Source organism: Gasterosteus aculeatus, chromosome 2, assembly GCF_964276395.1.
Source record: "Gasterosteus aculeatus chromosome 2, fGasAcu3.hap1.1, whole genome shotgun sequence".
Classification (NCBI taxonomy): domain Eukaryota; kingdom Metazoa; phylum Chordata; class Actinopteri; order Perciformes; family Gasterosteidae; genus Gasterosteus; species Gasterosteus aculeatus.
In genome coordinates, this window is record NC_135689.1 from 24,109,251 (window position 1) to 24,129,166 (window position 19,916).

The window sequence follows — 19,916 nt, forward strand, 5'->3', positions numbered from 1 at the left end:
TTAAGAGATTTTTCTACTTCTACTTAATGAGTTTTCTCAATAATTCCCAACAACGAGCGTGCGAGGCGCGTGTGAAGGTCACGTGGTAGTGTCACAAGTATCGCGATATTACCGGTCAGTCCTTCCACCATGGCAGGCAGTAGATTGGTGCTAGAAGGAAGAGTTAGTATAAAGACATTTATTTTAGGGCTCAGCGTGATTGTAATCCCATTGATCAGAACGTGGTTTGGACATTTCGACTGGGTCTTTGATTATCTGACGGAAACCTCTGGGAAAATAGTGATTTGTATCCACGTTGCAGTTATTAACGGCCTATTGCTCATCGTATACAAGGGACCGCTGTACAAGGTAAGCGTTGACGTCAGGGAGCAACTTCCTGCCTTTCGCGTCTGAGCTCATTTCAACTCAAGAACACCCGCCGCCCCGTTGAGTAGACGCGTTTTTCCTCCACACCCAGCTAACGTTGACCGCTGTCAGCCGCGAATGCAACTTTAATGTAGCACTGCTCGTGCTAGCTGACGCTAGCTACCACTTTAGCCAGATAAGAGCTCACTAATCGTCTTAGCGGAGGAGGAAGCGGACAGCTGCTGCGCGCGCACGCGCACTGATCTGTGCTCACTGAAAACTAAACGTGTTACTTTCCCCCGAAGGTTCGGCTGTTGTTCACATGTTGTTCACATGTTGTTCCTTGACGTGACCGCAGTGTGCGTTAACGAAGCCGCTTGACATGACGTGTGGCGGCTGCTTGCAGGTGGCCGTGAGGGCCTGTTTCCTGGGGGTCACTTTCGGCTGTGGCTTAATCATAAGCTTCTCTGAAACGACCTGGACACATTTTGGCTGGTAGGTATTTAGTAGTAAGTCAGTAGTAGTAAGTCAGTAGTAGTAGTAAGTTAGTAGTAGCCGTAAGTCCCTTAACTTATTTGACTGGAGCTGCTTTAATGACATTGGAACAAAGTAATTTCCAATCCATATTCATGGATTAGTTTGAACATTTAAAACCGTTGACCAGTAAATCAATGAAAGTGAGATAAAATATGAAGTCCCAGTGGATTAAAATGTGCTGAAGGAAGTTGTTTTGCCCTGTATGTCTGGTAGCCCAAAGTAAAACCCTGTCCATCCTCAGCTGAACATGTATTATGGTCCCTGTTACTCCATCAGAGGCATCACTTCACATGTTTCATCTCATGTAATTATCATTAATCGATTCTCCTTCTAGAAGGTCCCCAGACTGTAGAAGTATTTGTTTTCTGTATATTTGTTCCACTTGAATGACAGTAGATGGGATTTGACTATTATTATGTCCATGGTGAGTCCAGGATATGTACCACGTGTGTCCCTGCAGGTACATGTGCTCCCTGTCCTTCTTCCATTACTCCGAGTACCTGGTGACGGCCGTCATCAACCCGCGCAGCCTGTCGCTGGACTCCTTCCTGCTCAACCACAGCACCGAGTACACGCTGGCGGCCGTCTCCTCGTGGGTGGAGTTCACCATCGAGAAGCTGACCGTTCCAGGTGGGTGGTCTTCAGGCCCGTCGTCACTCACACAGCTCGTTTGGATGTTCTCCACGGAGCGCAAAAGGGTGACGTGTGGATAATCTGGTATATCCCTAGAGAATATTATTTATATAGCGGTCTAAATATTGTATATCAGTGTAAAGGCGTATGCTACGCCTCTGAATGTGTGGGCGGGCTTGTCTAAGGGACTCGATCATCTGGGTGGTTGTTTAGCGGCGCCGGGGGGAGATTATAGTTTACAGAGATTAGTTGGGTCACCTGCTTCTCTTGCACAAGCCCCGCCCCCGCGGATCAACTCAAATGTTGGTGACCTTCATTTATGTGTCAAATGAATATCGCAGCACTAAAATCTATTGCAGGCGATTTCAGAGCGTGTGCGATATGCAGACAATTTGGACCCAAGTACTGTTACATTGCTTAAATTGTACTCAATTACAGGTAAAAGTACTAGTGTTAAAAAAATACTCAAGTAAAAGTACAAAGCACTACTCGGAGTACTGATTACTTTTTAACCGATGGATGTTTTATTGTATTGTCAGTAGCAGACATTGAAATTTATAAAATTCAAATTCAAAGCACATTTCTCAGACGAACAATATAAAAAAATGACAGGCACTTTTGCGGTGGCCGACGCGTGCAAACGACCAAACGAATCAACAGTAAAACGATGCAAGAGAAAAATGCGGCATGCACAAAAACAACCGGAGCCATTGACACACTTTCAGAGCCGTCACGTGTCACGTGTCACGCGTCGAGTGTGACAGTCACTCATTCTGGTCTTTGGTAACGCGTCATGTGACTCCTGTTTCCTCTACGCCGGCTCGGTGCTTTTACTTTTGCGTAATAATCGCGCGACACAACGAATCCATCATGAAATTAGTTGCCTACGCTTTTAATAATCAAATTATTGATTTCATTGAGTCGTTTTGCAGCCCTACTCCGTAGCGACTTTTGATTTTAAAAGCAGCAAAGTAGGTTACATGGTGCAAATTGTACTCCAGTATGAGTAAAATCACACACTTGAAGAAAACACTCATAAAAGTACCCCAAAAATCGACTTCATTACAGTAAGGTGAGTATTTGTAATTGGTTACTTCCGCCCCTGGCGACGTGTCATTGTGTCGCATATCGCGACAGGCCTAATTCCTCCGGTAGAAGTCGTGATTCATTTGATGGTCTCACTCTGTCCCTCAGAGCTCAAGCAGCTGAACGGGCTGTGCGTCGTGGGTCTGCTGCTGGTGATGTTTGGCGATTGCTTGCGTAAGGCGGCCATGTTGACGGCCGGCTCCAACTTCAACCACATAGTGCAGAACGAGAAGGCCCAGAGCCACGTGCTGGTCACCAGCGGGGTGTACTCCTATTTTAGACACCCCTCCTACGTGGGCTGGTTCTACTGGAGCACGGGGACTCAGGTGAGCTCATTCCGGCTGTGCAGGGTTTCTCTCCCACGCTGAGCTGCTTCCTTTTAACCGTCTGATTTCCTTATGTGGTGTTTCCTGGATTCACCGTCACTGTTTGGGTTTACAGGTCCTCCCGTCAAGTCAATGCAGTTATTCTTGCAGAATAATATAACCTATGAAAGCCACTGAGATAGAAAAGCCGCCCAATGCATCCACACGTTGGTAAAGGGAACAGGGACCTTTTTTATAAATCATTTTATCGTCAAAAGCACTAATTATTCTTGCAGAATAACCATTTCAGAAGTAGGATATGATGTACGCACGGCGTTCAGGTACTCCTTTGCATGAGGAGGAGACTGAGGTGGCTTGGTGCCGTTCTGAAGAGGGAAGCGGCCTCTTGGCGTTGCTCTACAGATGGTTTGACACAAACATGTTTGTTGGTCCACTGATGAGACTCTTGTGTGTTGCAGATCATGCTGTGTAACCCTGTGTGCATACTGGGCTACACGTTAGCCAGCTGGCGCTTCTTCCGGGAGCGCATCGAGGAGGAGGAACTCTCCCTCATCCATTTCTTTGCAGAGGACTATGTGGAGTACAAGAAGAAGGTTCCTACCGGGCTGCCCTTCATCTCAGGCATCCGTGTCAACTAGTCCCAGCAGCTGGATGCAGGACCCAGCAGACTCGAAGCACCGAGGCAGGTCGGACCTGGCGGCCCTCCAGAGGGAAACCCCGCAGCCGGTTTAGAGCCTTTAGCTCACGGACAAAGATGGCGACGGGCAGCTGGCCTGCTGTTATCCACCAGCTTCCAGACCACACGACCTCCACGTAGTCCAACAACACCCGCTGCGTCTGTTTGTGTTTGCATGCTTTCACCGGGCTTCACGTCTCCTCGGATTATCTGTTGTCTGTTACTTGTCATCACTATTATTAGGCAGTGGCCCCGACTCGGCTAAGGGACACCTGCAAGGCAGAGTGTCGACCGTATGAGCATCTATAACAGGGTAGGCCGTTGTTTCACTAGAATATCGTGGCCGTGCGTCTACATGTGCACACGCGTGGTTTGGGAGGCGGGTGGTCCGTGGAGGGCAGACCTCCACCTGGTAGTCCGTCGCTGCTGAAGTCCCGTCACAATAGTTCACTTCAAAACCAGAGCAGCTCGACAACTAGTGAAGCAGCAGTTGAACATGCGTTTCCAAATATTGTGTATCTTAATTATGTGTACTGTTAAGGTGGGAAAGCCAGTGAGATAGAATAGACTATGTATCTGCATCCACCCGGTGGTAAAGGGAACAGGGACCTTTTTTATAGATCATTTTATCCTCAAAAGCACTATTTAAGAATAGAGTGAATAAGTTAAAGGAAAGCGTTTTATTAGATGTTCACGAGGAATCCCCATCATCTGAGGCCAGTTACGTCCTGATGAATATACAATTCTTCAATATGCATTTGACTGTCCGCTGGTTTGTGAACGTTCTGGATCCAGAATGTGTTTGATTTGACTAGAAGACGTCGGGCTCACGTCCCGATGGGGAAGGAAGGCCGTGTTTACTACTTTTTCTTTGTTTCTTGTTGTTAGTATATGAATCGTTTCTTTTGGGCTTTGTTTTGTGTCCCTGTGCCGAACAGTATTAATTACAACCATTGTTGACGTGTCATGATCCCTTTGTGTTAGAAAGCAACCAGTTGAGTGAGATGCATATTGAGCTTGAGGGTCTCGCTCTCTGAATATCTTCACACTGAGCTCATTCTTTTTCTGAGGAGGTTGGTAAAAAAAATAAAATAAAGTCAAAGAGTTTAAGGAACAAAGATGGTCTGTATGTAAAATGACGAAATCAAGTTGTTTGACCAGCAGTGGGGCAGAAGTGTGGAATGACATTTAACATGAATCAATAAATCATCCTATTCAAAGGCCGAGTTCTTGGATCAACTTGACTTCTAGGACTGTTTAATCAGAGGAATAGGATTCTTCCCACAGACAAATAAATGGTTGGATCTTTATAACAAAGTACATGAGTTGGTTATAAATTTTTTTCCTCATCTCGATCTTCTTGAAAAAAAAAATATATATATACATATATATTTTATATATATAATTTTATATATATATATATATATATATATATATATAATGAATCCAAGCAGATCAAGCTGCAAATATGTTGTGCTTGAAAGGATATTTACTTACTGTTTATAATGTTGCTAACAGTATTCTAAAAGCAATACGGTTCTCGAGGCACAACCTTATCGTCAATAACGTTACAGTTCAAGTGTTTTTGGCCTGACTCCTCAGTCTCAATCACTCCTATACAATTTAACTGAATGCATATTACATACATATTCAGGGCAGATAGTAATGATAGTAGTATATTCAAGTAGTTCAGTAGTAGTAGTATATTCAAAAAGAAAAAGTTGTAGTTTTAGAGTAATGACGAAAGGCTATCGGAGGACAGGAGGAGAAGCTCAGTGTTACTCAGAGTAAAAAGAAGCACTGACTTAGTTCTAAAAGAACATGCATGAACATGAATATTTAACTCCTGCCAACTGTTTTTTATACTTATTTGGAGGTAGTTTATTGGAATAATACAGAATATGCATATCTGTAAACGTGTGTGCATACAAAGTAGCTCTATAGATGTGTCGTTTAGTAGAAACTAGATTAAAAAAGGTAAAATTAGAAAATGCAGTGACTAATCGATCCCAGAGGCATCGACTAAATCCATAGTTCTGCGTTTGATTGCTACAATTTACGCATGCGCAGACTCGTTCTTCCTTTCTGCTAGCTTCTTCGCCATGGCGCCTATTGTAAGTAAAGACGCGTGTAATCAAATCCACCAGAATGATGTATTCCCGTTGTTAAAGTCGGCGGAAACGAGCATTATGAGAAGGCACCTTGGTTCTGTTGCTGAAATAGAACCAACACGGTCCAGATGCGGGGTTTGACGTGTTTTCCGCGGCACGCAGGGAGCTGTTCTGTGGCCTGTAGCAGCGGCTCAGCTAGCGCTAGCCGCTAGCCGTTAGCCGGCGGGTTGACGTGAGCGCACCACGTTGTGAACTAGCCAGCTTGTCCGGGTGACCACGGCCGCCGTTTGGTCCAGACGGTGTCCCGGATGCCGCGGTTGTAGCGGCTGACATTTGACGTATGGTGGTGTAGTAGCTGCGACTCCGGACCGGTGCCGAGGAAGCGGTGCGCGGCACCAACCTCACCGGCCTCGATCGTGAACCAACGCCCCCGCAGCGCGACACTAACGACCGATACGTCGGCTATCGGTCGTGATTACGAAACTGTTGTATATGTGGACTTAGACACGTGGTGTCTGCGCGGTGAGCCGCCAGTTAACGCGCTGTGTTGTGTCCGCAGAAGAAGCAGTACGCCGGTAAAGGTGGAAAGAAGAAGAAGCAGGTGCTGAAATTCACACTGGACTGCACCCACCCCGTCGAAGATGGCATCATGGACGCTGCCAACTTCGTAAGTCCACCACGCGTCTGTCTACTGTACTAAGACTAACACGTGATCCTCGCAGCTGGTGTTGCTGGGTTCGAGCTAAGTGAGACCTCACCTGATGTTTCCAGGAGCAGTTTCTGCAGGAGCGCATCAAGGTCAACGGGAAAGCCGGCAACCTGGGAAACGGCGTGGTCTCCATCGAGAGGAGCAAGAGCAAGATCACCGTGTCCTCCGAGGTGCCCTTCTCCAAAAGGTCAGTCCCAGCCCGTAGACCGCTTGCAAGTCAACAACGGGACACATACTGGTTACTGTGCTTCCATCAGAGGATCGGCGGTTCGATTCCCGCCTCCGCCAGTGTTCATGTCAATTTGTACTTAACGTTGGTTACTGATGGGCGGATGTCAGTGTGTACGTAGCTCCAGTCATCAGAGAAGAAGAAGAAGAAGGTTCAGAACCACAATCTATGAAAACCCACAAGACGAGAAAGCACAAATACTCAGTGAAAGAAACAGTGATTTAATGTTGACTAATAGTGTGAGACGCGGTAGGTGTCAGCGGGGCCGAGGCAGGAAGAGGCTCCACATATAACCATGATTCATGGAAACCTGCGAGGAGACGAAGCATAACGACTCCAGGGAAGAAGCTGAATTAGTGATGTGCATTCATGAGGTGTGACGATAAATAAGATGCTGCCTCACCAGCAAGTGCCTTGTAGGTGAGTACCTTCTATTCTATTCTTGATTTAACAGGGAGCCAGTGCAGAGAAGTTAATACACTAAAGGAAACGTCCTTAAGCAGCTTGGTCGGAATCGGATCCAAGAGACAGGTAGAAGATTTAGACTTTGAAAATAAGTCAGTCAGTTGATGAAGGTTGATGGAAGAGAAGGCGTCCAAACAGACATCAGGGCCCACTGCTGCATCCAAGGTTCCCACATCGGAGGACAGGTCGGCGCTGGTTGAAGGCAGGAGACCATCAATCTTCTCTTTGATCATTGAAGTCGTTCCTGGGGAAGTTTGGGGTCCCCTGCTGGAGCTGTTGATAAGAAGCAGCGTGTGGAGGGAGCTAGGACCCAGGGGGCTGTACGAGGGAGGTTTACCAACGTCACATGACTTTTACAAACCCATCCATCCATCTTCAAAGCGCTTCTCCTGCACGCAGGGCGGAGGCGGGGTACCGGCATGCGGTCGCCCTGCGGCGTGAATTTCTCACCTACCGTTCATGTGTCTTCAGACGTAACTGCTGCTACATGAAAACACAAGACACGGGAGGAACAAGGACCGAGCAGGGCCCTGGTCCTCCCACGTGGCTAACGGAGTTAGCCGGATAGCTTTCAGGATGAGACGACGTAGATTACACTACGTGTCATTTAGCTGAAGCTTTTATCCAAAGCAACGTAGATCAGGCGTTTCAGCTCCCCGAAGCGGGTTTGTCTAAATCACCACAGCAGCTCATGGAAAAGCTTGAACTTGCTCCGGCGCAGGTTCATCTGAGCTGCTGCATGAGTTCATCACTCCCGTGGGAAAAAGGGCCGCTCACTTCCTCATTGATGAAGGATCGACATCAGTTAGATTAACGTTTTATAGGGAGAAACTTCTCCGAGATCACAAGGACCCGCGATGACGTCACGATGACGTCCTGCGCCATCGACGCTGAATAGCGGTCAAAAATGCTCAAGAAGGACGTTTTGATATTTGCTGAAGACAGGAATCATTTAAGATTTTCCCGTTACGTTACGTGATGAACACATGTAATAAACTGCTAGTTGTACACGGTCATCTACATACATATGATACATAAGCTGATACAGTACATGGATCCTATTCATTCGTATCAACCAGATCCTTTGGGCTTGTTTCCATCTACATACTCTGATCATTATTCTCATTGATGATGATCATCATGAAGCCTCCTGCCAGCAGACACATTTAAAGAGATATAATCTGATTGATTAGAGTGACGAGGCACTAAAATGAGCCGTCACATTTTACCAACACGCATAACGTTAACTTGTGGTACTTTGTGGGGCTTGTAGCCTCGCAGGGCGGCGCTGTCCGTCTTTAACAGGATTATATGATTGACAACTTTGCCTCATGTGTCTTTACGGTCTGTACACATGAGACGTCCTCTGTCCAGAAACCGGCACATCGACAGGAAAAACTCCACAAACAATGAAAACGTATTTGATGAGAATAAAGGGAAGAAACCTTTAGAGACACAGGGGACGGACAGAATGAACAACGTAAAATTCATCCGACGGGCTACACCCTGGATTGGTCGCCAGCCAATATGTGATATTTTATATTATAACGTTTGTCGATAAATATGTAAGTATCCACGTTTAAAATAACACGTTAAAAAATTAACTTACCTGAAGCCACCCTGAATCAAATAAAATCGTCGGTGTACAATGCATGATGGGATATGCTGGGCTCAGATGTGTCCCCCAAATCGCCGACGGAACGGGACAGCCGAGTCGCATGTGGACACGGGCGATGAGCAGCCACTGGATTGGGACACGGCCTGTGTTCATGTTCACCTGGCATGCGCCGTGTTTGATGAGATCAGATCACAATGGCAGCTGCATGGAGACGTTACTGAATGTGGAGCTTGTGGTCAGATGTCAGTCCAGGTACTGGTGGTCAGTGGGGAGCATCTAGCAGGTCCGGGTTCTGGGTTACTCAACAAGCATGCCATGAAGGACTCATTCCAAACTTTCAGACATGGTTTTCTACTCACGCAGTGCAGGTATTAAATATGCGCTTCCTAAACCGCTGACACGGAGCCGCGTGTAGCATCAGTGTGCATGAAACCTCGTGACGGCACTTCATGGCTGTGATGAACCTCAACATCTTTGTTGCTGACCGATCCACAGAGACCACGTTCCTCGGTGAGGCCCAGAGGAGCTGGAGCTCCACTAAAGCCCTCAAACAGCTGGATGTCATGTTTAGCTCATCTGGAATACAAATACTAGCATTGTGGAGGCACACGTCCACTTGGTCGGGGGGAACAAACGTGTCTCCACGTCTGTGTAATTAAATCGATTCATTCTATGGACTAAATGACAGCTGCATCAGTGTAGAGTCACGGGACTGATTTAGCATCATTACTCAACCTGCAACGTCTTTTCTAGATACCTGAAGTACCTGACCAAGAAGTACCTGAAGAAGAACAACCTCCGTGACTGGCTGCGCGTCGTGGCCAACACCAAGGAGAGCTACGAGCTGCGCTACTTCCAGATCAACCAGGATGAGGAGGAGGAGGAGGACGAAGATTAATCTGACAGATCAGACTTTGTACAATAAATAAATGTTGTTTACAGTACGCAGCGTCTGGCTTCCTTCTGGTCAGTGTAGACATGGTGGCTTCAGCTAAAGTCAACATGATCAATCAAGTTAGTCACTAACTGAATTCCCTGCTGGTCTGGGTTTTTATTAGTCCGGGTTGGACCTTTAGTTTCCTTGTACAGGACGACCCCGTGTCCACCTAGCAGAGTGGCACATTGTGACAAAGGCGAGAAGACAAAAATCAATTCACATGAATCTTTATTTAACCATTTCAATGAAAAAAAAAAAAAAAAAGGTAACCCAGAGAAATTTCACCGTTAAAAAGAAAGCAGTACAGGGAGGAAAACGCCTCTGCTGTTTTTAAAACAAGCACATGCCTTGAAAGCTTTGAGACAGTGCATTTATCCGCCGGGAGGTTCAGACCTGCTTGTGAAACTGAGCGTCGGAATAGTTAGTAAGACGAGATGTAGCAGACCCGGTGGTCTGGAAGGACAGGTGAGCATTCTGGATGCAAACACTGAAGATAAAAGGAATGTAACCGGCGAGTGGAGTGCAGCCACATCCTGATGCTCAAACGCTTCCATATCCTCAACACACACATAGAAAAAGGCACAGATATGGAGCATTGGTCATCGAAAACCCCTCAGTAGGAAAAGACTGAGGGTCCTGTCATAGCACCCGTAAATGTGACAACAATATCATTTTATATACTGCAACAGAAAAACAACAGAACGAGACACGAACGTTTGGCTGCGTTACAAACTGGAGCAGAGGTTCTGGGAGCAAACTGTTGCAGGTTCACTCCAGGTGGGAAAGGAAGGATTCTGGAGCGCTCCAGAGAGCCCGTCTTCACTCCCATGTTCTCTGATTAAACTGTCCAAATTGATGGAGCCTGTTTGCTGGTGGTTGAGATGTGTGGACTGCTGAGCGCCTCCCCTGAACTCAACATCCCACTGGGACTAAACAGGCCAGATGTGTTCCTGATGAGCGTCGCAGGTCTCCGCTCCGGAGGCCCCATCAGATTGTTCGGGGGTTGTACTCGGGCAGCTTTTTCAGCCGCTCCTGTTCCTGCTCCGTCTCCTGTCTGGCAATCACCAGGGAGTGACAGTAGCCCATCACCACCTGCAGAGAGAAGGGTCACTCACTTTGCCCACAAGCACCTTGAAACAAAGCAGAGCGAATATGTCCACGTGTGTGACAGCCGGCCCGTGTTTCCATGCAGAAAACTGTAGGATTAAAGGAAGTAGATGGTTGTCACAGTATACGGGGGCAGAATGTGTCAGTCAGTCATTAACCTGCTCAACGTAGACGCCATCCAAGGTCTTGACCTCCTGAGCAGTGGTGGAGGATTTGGGTTTGTTGTCTCCATATCCCTGAAGGTCAAATAACAAATTAGCACGCGCCCCCTCAGCCCCTCAGCGCGTCCTGGGACCAGGCCTCAGCGCTTACCAGCTCTCCGAATGTGGGCGAGGGGCCCCAGCTGATCGTACTCTCATCTGCAGCTACGATGATGCTGCTCTTCCTGTTGGATAAAAGCAGAGTGATGAACAAAATACGGCACATGACTGCAGAGGAGCTGATGCACCGACGGCCGGCCGGCACTCACCCGCACGCCAGACTGCGGACCTTCCATCCACACAGATCCTGCACAGCTTTGGGGTACATGGTCGAGTCTCTGGAAGTGTTTGTAACCCCCCAGAAGAATAGCCCCCCTGCAACGAAAACAAACTGTTCACACACCTGAAGAGGGTGAAATGCGTGAACAGTGGAGCGAAGCCCCTTGAGATCTTCTCACCCATCTCGCTGATGGCGAAGGAACACTGGTAGCCCGTACAGATCTGACTGGCGCCGCGTCCCGGGAAGTCAAACAGTTTGACCAGTCGAGGAACCATCTCGTCCTTCTGCTCCGAGTGACCCAGACGCCCGTAACCCCCAAAACCCCAGCTGAACACTCGCTTCTGAGAGTCCAGCACCAGCTGAAAGCCACAAACGAGTTTTAGTGCTCCGTGCAGGACAACGGACCCTCACAGTAGGATTGGCTTCAGGTCAAAGCGCTCAGTGGAGCTTCTCACCGTGTGGTTGGACCCACAAGCCACATCACGGACCACCACGTTGGGGACGGGCATGATCTGACCATCCTTGGACTTCTCAATGAAGATGGCGACACGGCGAGCGATGAGCTCACAATCAAACTCGATGCGCTGTGCACGAGCTATGAACTTGCCATCGCTGTTGTGACCTGCAGGGACGAGAGATGAAGAATAAAGCACCATGTCAAATAACACACACACGGGATGTGAGTGCACGTACCCAGCTGTCCGTACTCCGGGCAGCCGAAGGAGTACAGGTTCCCTTTGCAGTCCACCACCATGCTGAACTCAGCCCCACAGGCCACCTTCACCAGGGGTTGGCCGTTGTAGGAAATCTAGAGGGACGAGAGGAAGAGGACGATGAAGAAGGTCTATGAAGCATCAGAGAGCTCAGTGAATTACTACAGCCAACGGTTCTGTTCACTCAATGATCTCTTTAAATTCACAATAACTTGCTTTCTCTGATCCGTACTAAGGCTGTACTGGTTTGTGTGGATACCATCTGGACTGACGGGTAAGAAGCAGTGGCCAATGTCAGTAAAATAGATTTTTTTAAATAATTAAATCATACATTTTGAAATTAATTAACCTCGATTAATGAAGATTGTTACAAAATGTAATTTTTTATGTTTATTTTCCTCCCAAAGACTAAATCCTACAAGTAATGAGTCGTCACTACACAACGCGTGTATTTTAGACACTGTTGTACATTTAGCAGGACGTTTTAAACCACAGCATCTGATGTTACCCTCTGCAGAGGACCACCACTGTGTCCCAAGACGGAAGTAGCATAGCAGCTAGCTTAGCATAGTGTCTTTATTTCCCACTAACCCCCCTTCTGTTTGACACGTGGATGAATTCCTCCGCACAGATCTCCGCTGCTGTGTTGCATTAATCTCGGCCAGATTAATCGCATAGATTAATGCGTTCATGTTGACAGCACTAAAAAAACATCCAGACTTTGCGGGTTGGAGGGCAAACACCGGGTGTTCGTGAACGAGGGATGAGAAGCGTTACCTGAACTCAAGCGTTTATGAGTAGGGTGAGAAAAGTAACAAGATGAATGTTTGGGGTATTTACATTTTGTTTGATCGTAAGCAAACATTTATAATACTAAATTATATTTTGGGGAACTTTATTCTTTTGTTGAACAACATGTATTTCCTATGATGGACCCCCCTCCCCCAAAAAATCCCCTCCAAAACAAAAATGAATGTAGCCTCTTGAGCCTCTGATTTCAGTGTTTACACTACGTGGGCTGAGGGAAGATGTATTTGGTTTACAATAACTAGCTGCAGCCTTTGCAAAGAAACACAGCATGTGCTGTATGAACGTGGTTCAGCTTACCAAGCAATCAACACGCGAGGTGATGAAAGACTCAGAAACGTTCCCAAGGAGCTGCATCCAGGTCTTCTTCTCAACTAAGTTACCCGTTATATGATTTAGCAGAAAACAAAAAGAATCCAAACTTCCTGAGCTGAACTTCCAATGGAGAGGTTCTGGTAATGTTCCTCCCCTTTGCATTCCTATTTATAGGACACCGGTTCAGTATCAGATATAAATATTGCAAGAATATCCTGAAAATACAAAACATCACATTACCATCTGTCACACTCTGATCTGTTGATGAAGAGCGTGTTATAAATAAAATGTATTATTAATAATTTTACAAAGCCGTAATAATAATGGCACCAATACTCAGGTACGACAAAGAGTAGCTGCAGAATAATAAAAAACAGCTGTAGCTACTGGGAAAGAGTGGCAGCTCCACAGCTAATGATCACTGGAGGCTCACTCATTCTCAGTTTGACTATTGTGTGGAGGAAGTGGAATAGTGAGCTCTATGACAGCATCAGCCTTGAAATATCTAATGTTTTACCTACATTCTGCTCGTCCCGGGTCTTTGTCGTTACTCATGACCTGCACTTTCCCGTAAGTAGTTAAATCTACACAGTGGATGGTTCCTGAGCTGCTGTCTTTATGCCCACCAAACCATTTAGTTAAGGTGCGTTCACACAACCACGAATGAGAGCGTTTCTTTAAAACTACATGAATTATTTCAAATGTATCTTAAATGAACCACATGAACATATAGTAGAACACATTTCCATGACCTTTCCAGGCCTGGAAATGACCGTAGGACCCCTGTGTGTAGTGCTTATGAGTCCCATCAATTCCAGACTATTAGCCACTACTTTCCCTCACACCCTCACCCTGCGGCTTATACAACGGTGCGGCTAATGTAGCATTTGTTACGGGCTAACGGGCGAGGGCGAGACAGACCGGTGCAAGCGATAATGCGCCGAGGAAGTCGTTTGATTGGGTTTCAAACAGCAGAAAGAACGGAAACCGAGCGGCTGCACGTAAACTTGGCGTTAACGAATCGATGGTGAGACGTGAAGAACGTACTCGATGTAAAAAGACGACAAAAGCTTCCAGAGGAAATAAAAGCAGTCTGAATTTAGGTGGTGCAGCTTATATATATAGTCCGGAAATGATGGTAGATGTGTTCTTACACAGGAGTTTACTTCACAAACCCAACCGCTCATCCTTTGATGCAGATTTGCTATGGATCACACTAGGGATGGGGCCGGTCCGATCCAGTATCGGTATCGGGACCCGATACCAGAGAAATTCGGGTATCGGATTTTCCGATACAACCTTTGGAGATTTCCGATATCAATGAGCCATGTCTGCGCTTTAACGTCGTCTGGTGAAATGACTCCAAAAGTGACCCCCGCCTGCTGGTCTGCTAGTCTGCTGGTCTGCTAGTCTGCTAGTCTGCTAGTCTGCTAGTCTGCTAGCCTGCTAGCCTGCTAGCCTGCTAGCCTGCTAGCCTGCTAGCCTGCTAGCTGGCTGCAAACTGTGGAATGGATTTCCTGAGCGTGTCTCATAACTGTCTCATTGAGCCGCGCCTCCGTCCAGGAATCCATTCCACAGTTTGCAGCCAGCTAGCAGACTAGCAGGATAGCAGGATAGCAGACTAGCAGGATAGCAGGATAGCAGACTAGCAGGATAGCAGGATAGCAGACTAGCAGGATAGCAGGATAGCAGACTAGCAGGATAGCAGGATAGCAGACTAGCAGGATAGCAGGATAGCAGGATAGCAGACTAGCAGGATAGCAGGATAGCAGGATAGCAGACTAGCAGACTAGCAGGATAGCAGACTAGCAGGATAGCAGACTAGCAGGATAGCAGGATAGCAGGATAGCAGGATAGCAGGATAGCAGGATAGCAGGATAGCAGGATAGCAGACTAGCAGGATAGCAGGATAGCAGGATAGCAGACTAGCAGGATAGCAGGATAGCAGGATAGCAGACTAGCAGGATAGCAGGATAGCAGACTAGCAGGATAGCAGGATAGCAGACTAGCAGGATAGCAGACTAGCAGGATAGCGCTGAGGCTAGACTGTTCAGCACGGCAGCCAATATCGCAGATGAAAAAAGGAATCGTCTAACTGCAGAGAGCAGAAATGCTCATATTCCTCAAGAAGAACCTGCCGATGTCAGATTTGTTGAACACTAACATCACTTCCTCAGAGTCAACTTTGAGACATTCAAGTTTTGTTGTCTTTTAAAGAATAGTTAGTTAGTTAGGTGTTTAGTTTATTACAGGTCATCTTAAGTGCTGTTCTGATGCACACTGTTTTAAAAACTTATTGTGTGTGTGTGTGTGTGTGTGTGTGTGAATGAGTGAGTGAGACTGTTTCAAGTGTGTAAGAAGATAGTTATTTTTTTGCACTTTTCTTCAGATATTTGACATGTTGTTCATGATACAAGAGTCAGTTTACTTGATTTGTGGTGTTATTTTTGTGAATGAGTGAGTGAGACTGTGTGTCAAATGTGTGTGTGTGTGTGTGTGTGTGTGTGTAAGATGTTCACACTTGCACTTTTCATATTTCTAAATTTTTGAGACTCAAGTATTTGACATTTATGAAATTAAATAAATATTGACATGACAATCAATCTGAAACCCTTAGTTTCAAATTTGTTTTCAGAATTTTTTCTGTTAACAGGATTTCCTGTTTTTCAAACACAGCTCTGGTATTGGAATATTATCTGTATCGGCCGATATCCAAATTTAGGTATCGGGATCGGAAGTGAAAAAATGTGGATCGGTGCATCCCTAGATCACACATCTGTACGTTGTGCCAGGTGTGGCGGTGATGGCTTACCGGTGCTGGGCTGAGGACTGCGTCCGTCTGGTTACCGTGGCCGAGCTGGCCCAGCTTGTTCTCACCAAAAGAGTATGCGGTGCCATCCTCTGAGGAGGAACACTGATGTCAGCAAACACAGCAGCACGTTCAGGCTGCCGGCCGGCGCCGCACACAGCAATTACAGATACTGCCATAACTCTTTCTGGGTCCAAATGGCCGATTTATGTGCAGAACTAGAAGCCAAGAGCACGCTTGGTTTTTCCCCAAGCAAAGACTACCAGAGATGATCTGAGATCAGCTGGTGTAATAACAAGAAGCCCCTACCTGTGAGCGCTAGGGTGTGATTGCGTCCACAGGCTGCAGCAACTATCACATGATCTGCAAGCGCCTCAATCAACTTGGGGGCCTCCAGACGCTTGGTGTCTCCGTGACCCAGCTGGCCTTTGTCGTTACGACCTGCGGAAGCCAGAAACCAAGAGATCAGTGATCGCTAACTGCAAACCCCACCACGCAGATCCCCAGCCAGCAGAACGATGAACACTTACCCCAGCTCCACAGCTTGCCCTCCGTGGTCATGAGGAGACTGTGTGCAGCACAGGGCCCAGCCACCACAAAGCTGACCTGGACATCACTCAGACAGCCGTAGCGGTGAGGACCCCACAGGTTCTGGCCCAGGTTGCGGAAAGCCGCTGGAAAGACAGAAAACCAGGTGATATCCACATACAAGTTCCTCCTGTTTCCTCTGCATGAGGAAAGAACACAACAAGAACCCCTAGAATGTGAAGCCTCCTCACACTCACTACTCAATTAGATTAAGCACTCAGCAGCGCTGTGAGGAGTAGGTTGTTGTGAGATGTGTTGGTCAAACCAAGCTGGGTCAATCCGTTAGAAAAGAACAACATAATCAAAGATACAGTTGGTTTGTTTTTAATGGAGGAGGTTTTGAATCTAGACACTGCAGCTTCACTTCCACAAAAAGTGCTAAAAATATCCAAGCGAACCTTTTCATACCAGCGTGCAATACAAAAGGACTTGAATGGGTGTTTGGTAGACGCAGTCTTTGTCTGTGCAGCTGCTCCTGCTGACACCCCCAAACCCCCCTTCAGCCTCAACAAAACACATGTATCAGTGCGGAGCAGGGTAGAGGGGCAAGGATGGAACGAGACGGAGCTGCCCCGGGCATCAGGGGGCGGCTCAGCGCATGCATACATACATAAGAATAGACATTACTGTCACTATCAATTAATGGGATCTAGTTTCATTCTCTACTGCAGACACACTGGGGGAACCCGATTAATCTGTTATTGATCGTGTCAGCTGTACGCCACGGTTCAGGAGCAAAGCGCCACGCAAACAGACCCTCACAACTTCTACAGAAAGTAATACGCTAGTATTCACCACCCTGCATCACAGCGCCGTGAGCACCTGCAAGGACTGTTGAGTCTAACAGGATGCTCATAGAGACGCCGATGGATAAACACGTCTCTGGGAGTCAAGGACGAGGTCACCCAGGACTAAAAGGCTGACCTGGATCATTCAAACAGCATGTCCTCCACGTTCACCAAATAACACAAGTCCTGTTTGCTAAATCTATAAAATCAGTGGGAATGCTACTTGTGATACAAGCTGGAACTATTTATGGACAAACAGCAGTTTGTCCATCCTCCCAGTATAGTTCAGCATAAGTTGCCAAATACACTCAGTAGGCCACGGTCTCCGTACAGGGACAACATGCCAATGAGACAAACAAAAAGTCCACATCAGTAGTTCCAGCAAGTAATCCCGTGTGAACTCACAGGACGATCTGTCAAGGACGGCTGCACCTAATTTATTCAACTTTCAAAGTTATGAGCTCTCGCTTAATGCTTAAGGCTTTTCTCTGCCAATGACTTCTTTTGTATTTAGAAATGTACATTTAAAAAATACTTTTATTAGTACAGGTATTACGCATTGGTATTGTGAAGAACTTGTGGATTTGATAAAAACTATTTCTACCTTGACTTTTGGGCACCTCCTTTCTTCCAATCAGATCCCAGTTGGTCGCTCCAAAGATGAGCAGCTGACCTTTAACCTTTGAGCACTCAAGTTTCTATAGAAAGGACACAATAAGGTACATTGCATGGGACATTGTGAGCAGACACATTGCAGCCCGTCAAAGGTCTGCATAAGAACCAGTTTATCATCCTGATTACAGGGCATTTCAGTTATTTCGCCCACTTAAACCAAATCACTGATGTATTTGTTAATCAATATCACGTGAGTGACTCATATATATGTCATAGAACAGCAGCATTGATACTCATGCAGGATCAAACCCACTATTTTCTCCTTGACGTCATCGGCCACAGTGACGGGCTGCAGGCCGGACTTGGCGGCGGGCTTTCCGGGTTTCTTGTTGTTCTCCTGCTCGAAGTCGAACTCGTCGTCGCTGCTGAAGTCCCTCTCTTTCCGCTTGCCGCTGGCCCGCTTCTTCTTCACGCCGCCGTTCCCCGAGACATCGGTCACCTTCTTGCGCGGCATCGTTACTTATCCGGAGCTGCTGGTGGGAGAGAAACTAACGATGAGAAGTTCATTCAGACTGAACTCCGTACGAACTGTATTATACTGGCAGAAGCAGAGATTAGGAGGCAGAATAGTTGCACGACGCCGTGACAATGAACCCGTCTGATGCCGTGACGCCTCCGCGCAGGATACAAGCGGCTTTTTGAAATACGACACGAACTATTGTAACGTAAACTCGCGAGGAAGTTGCGAACAAATGGCTGGTATTGCATATAATTCGCCTTTTTTTTGTTCCATTGACTTGACGGGCTTTGGGAGAAGCGCCGAGGCTGTGCTGCGTAGCGCGGGTTGCGGTGCCGTGTGTCTTTAAATGGACCGACGCGCAACTAACGTGAAGTTTACCGGGACGCTAGCTACGCGACCCCGGTAGCCACGCGCTCCCCCGCCGCCAGGTACCGGCCACTGGGAAACCACAGGCGGCCTTTTACCCCAGAGTCCATTCGTTAACAGCTGCCGGTGGCAACTAGCGGCACGAACCAAAAGACAACCGCAGACGGGAGCACGTCGCGTTGCCGGTGTCCGCTTGCTAGCTAGCGGTAGCCGCTAACGTTAGCTTCGGTACGATGGGCTAACCCGCTAGCTAACCACTGACGTTCTTTGTTCGCATAGTGGTTGGGTAACAAGCTAGTCGACGTGCTAACGTAGAACAGTTCAGTTAGTCAGCCGCGACACAAACAAGGCAGGCGCATTTGGTGCGTTATTGAAAACAGTAGAACCAAAGGAAGCAAAAGTTTAAATAACTTCTTTAAAATTTGAAGATTAGCGGAGTGACTTGTTCATTAAGCTAACGTTACCTCGCTACTGTAAGCTAGCAGGCACTAAATAAAGACATGGAAACTAACGTCACATGAAAGGATGCTACGACACAAACTTTTCCAATTTCTCCTTGAATGGACGCGTTTTAAGTTCAGCGTGCGCGCATCTGCGTGGTTTCGAATACACGTTCTTAGTAATTTCATCAAGCTAAGACAAAAAATGTACCGGTGATTTCCTGATTCAGCAGCTCTCTGCCCGTCTCCGGTTTGATTGATTTGAACAAAAGAAGCTGCAGTCTGCTTTCACACCACGTGGTTTGCGTTAAGTATTCATACAGGAAACCGAGCGCTCACCAAATTCATACCGCTGGACGCAGAAGCCGCGCGGCCGCGACGCGCCGCGCGCGCGCGCGACGGACGCGACGGTCGCGTTTCGTCCAAAGTTGTGTCTCCATCGAATAGAAGTTCTCTATGGAAATTAAAATCTGGCAAAAAACAAATTGCCTAAAGTTGGCAGCGCGGACGAATGACAGATGGTGAACACGTTTATGACCACGCACCCAGAATCCAACAGCAGGCATAATAAATACTATTTGGCTTTATGTTTTAGGATTTCAGTTTTAGCTCAACATCTACTGACTTTTTAGATTAATTTTTTCATAACGGGCCGTTAAGCAGATCATATTCGGATCGTGCTTTAACCTGCTCTTC

At 47.0% G+C, this 19,916-nt stretch overlaps 3 protein-coding genes across 6 annotated transcripts; 2 read left to right on the forward strand and 1 right to left on the reverse strand.

Annotated features, from left to right (window-relative positions):
• The first annotated feature begins 64 nt into the window (after window positions 1-64).
• Window positions 65-4,823, forward strand: icmt (isoprenylcysteine carboxyl methyltransferase). Its single transcript, XM_040193197.2, has 5 exons — window positions 65-348; window positions 752-840; window positions 1,343-1,512; window positions 2,710-2,927; window positions 3,386-4,823. The coding sequence occupies exons 1-5, from the start codon at window positions 130-132 to the stop codon at window positions 3,563-3,565; spliced, it is 876 nt and encodes a 291-aa protein (XP_040049131.1). The 5' UTR covers window positions 65-129; the 3' UTR covers window positions 3,566-4,823.
• Window positions 4,824-5,613: 790 nt separating this feature from the next.
• On the forward strand, window positions 5,614-9,679 carry LOC120829244 (large ribosomal subunit protein eL22). Its single transcript, XM_040193217.2, has 4 exons — window positions 5,614-5,717; window positions 6,274-6,381; window positions 6,486-6,610; window positions 9,489-9,679. The coding sequence occupies exons 1-4, from the start codon at window positions 5,706-5,708 to the stop codon at window positions 9,631-9,633; spliced, it is 390 nt and encodes a 129-aa protein (XP_040049151.1). The 5' UTR covers window positions 5,614-5,705; the 3' UTR covers window positions 9,634-9,679.
• Window positions 9,680-9,883: 204 nt separating this feature from the next.
• On the reverse strand, window positions 9,884-19,726 carry rcc2 (regulator of chromosome condensation 2). Of its 4 annotated transcripts, none has more exons than XM_078087639.1 (13): window positions 19,560-19,726; window positions 18,208-18,424; window positions 17,884-17,977; window positions 16,434-16,577; window positions 16,213-16,344; window positions 15,907-15,995; window positions 11,953-12,067; window positions 11,715-11,881; window positions 11,438-11,618; window positions 11,249-11,354; window positions 11,092-11,164; window positions 10,938-11,015; window positions 9,884-10,764 (listed from the first exon to the last, which is right to left on the reverse strand). In XM_078087639.1, the coding sequence occupies exons 2-13, from the start codon at window positions 18,406-18,408 to the stop codon at window positions 10,660-10,662; spliced, it is 1,485 nt and encodes a 494-aa protein (XP_077943765.1). In that variant the 5' UTR covers window positions 18,409-18,424; window positions 19,560-19,726; the 3' UTR covers window positions 9,884-10,659. The 4 variants fall into 4 exon arrangements, with proteins under 4 accessions (XP_077943765.1, XP_040049099.1, XP_077943766.1 ...); XM_040193165.2 differs by having other exon boundaries at window positions 19,432-19,574; XM_078087640.1 differs by lacking the exon at window positions 19,560-19,726 and adding an exon at window positions 18,879-19,073.
• Between the last annotated feature and the right edge of the window lie 190 nt (window positions 19,727-19,916).

Bases quoted from the DNA above. Each gene is read 5' to 3' on its own strand.
- LOC120829244 (XM_040193217.2), top strand. The intron at 6,382-6,485 runs GTAAGTCCACCA...TGATGTTTCCAG, and splicing joins TCATGGACGCTGCCAACTTC to GAGCAGTTTCTGCAGGAGCG. The intron at 6,611-9,488 runs GTCAGTCCCAGC...CGTCTTTTCTAG, and splicing joins GAGGTGCCCTTCTCCAAAAG to ATACCTGAAGTACCTGACCA.
- icmt (XM_040193197.2), top strand. From the start codon at position 130: ATGGCAGGCAGTAGATTGGTGCTAGAAGGAAGAGTTAGTATAAAGACA. The intron at 841-1,342 runs GTAGGTATTTAG...GTGTCCCTGCAG, and splicing joins ACCTGGACACATTTTGGCTG to GTACATGTGCTCCCTGTCCT. The intron at 2,928-3,385 runs GTGAGCTCATTC...TGTGTGTTGCAG, and splicing joins ACTGGAGCACGGGGACTCAG to ATCATGCTGTGTAACCCTGT.
- rcc2 (XM_078087639.1), bottom strand. From the start codon at position 18,408: ATGCCGCGCAAGAAGGTGACCGATGTCTCGGGGAACGGCGGCGTGAAG. The intron at 17,978-18,207 runs GTGGGTTTGATC...TCCTTTCTATAG, and splicing joins ATGACGTCAAGGAGAAAATA to AAACTTGAGTGCTCAAAGGT. The intron at 11,355-11,437 runs GTGAGAAGATCT...TTTTCGTTGCAG, and splicing joins CTTCGCCATCAGCGAGATGG to GGGGGCTATTCTTCTGGGGG.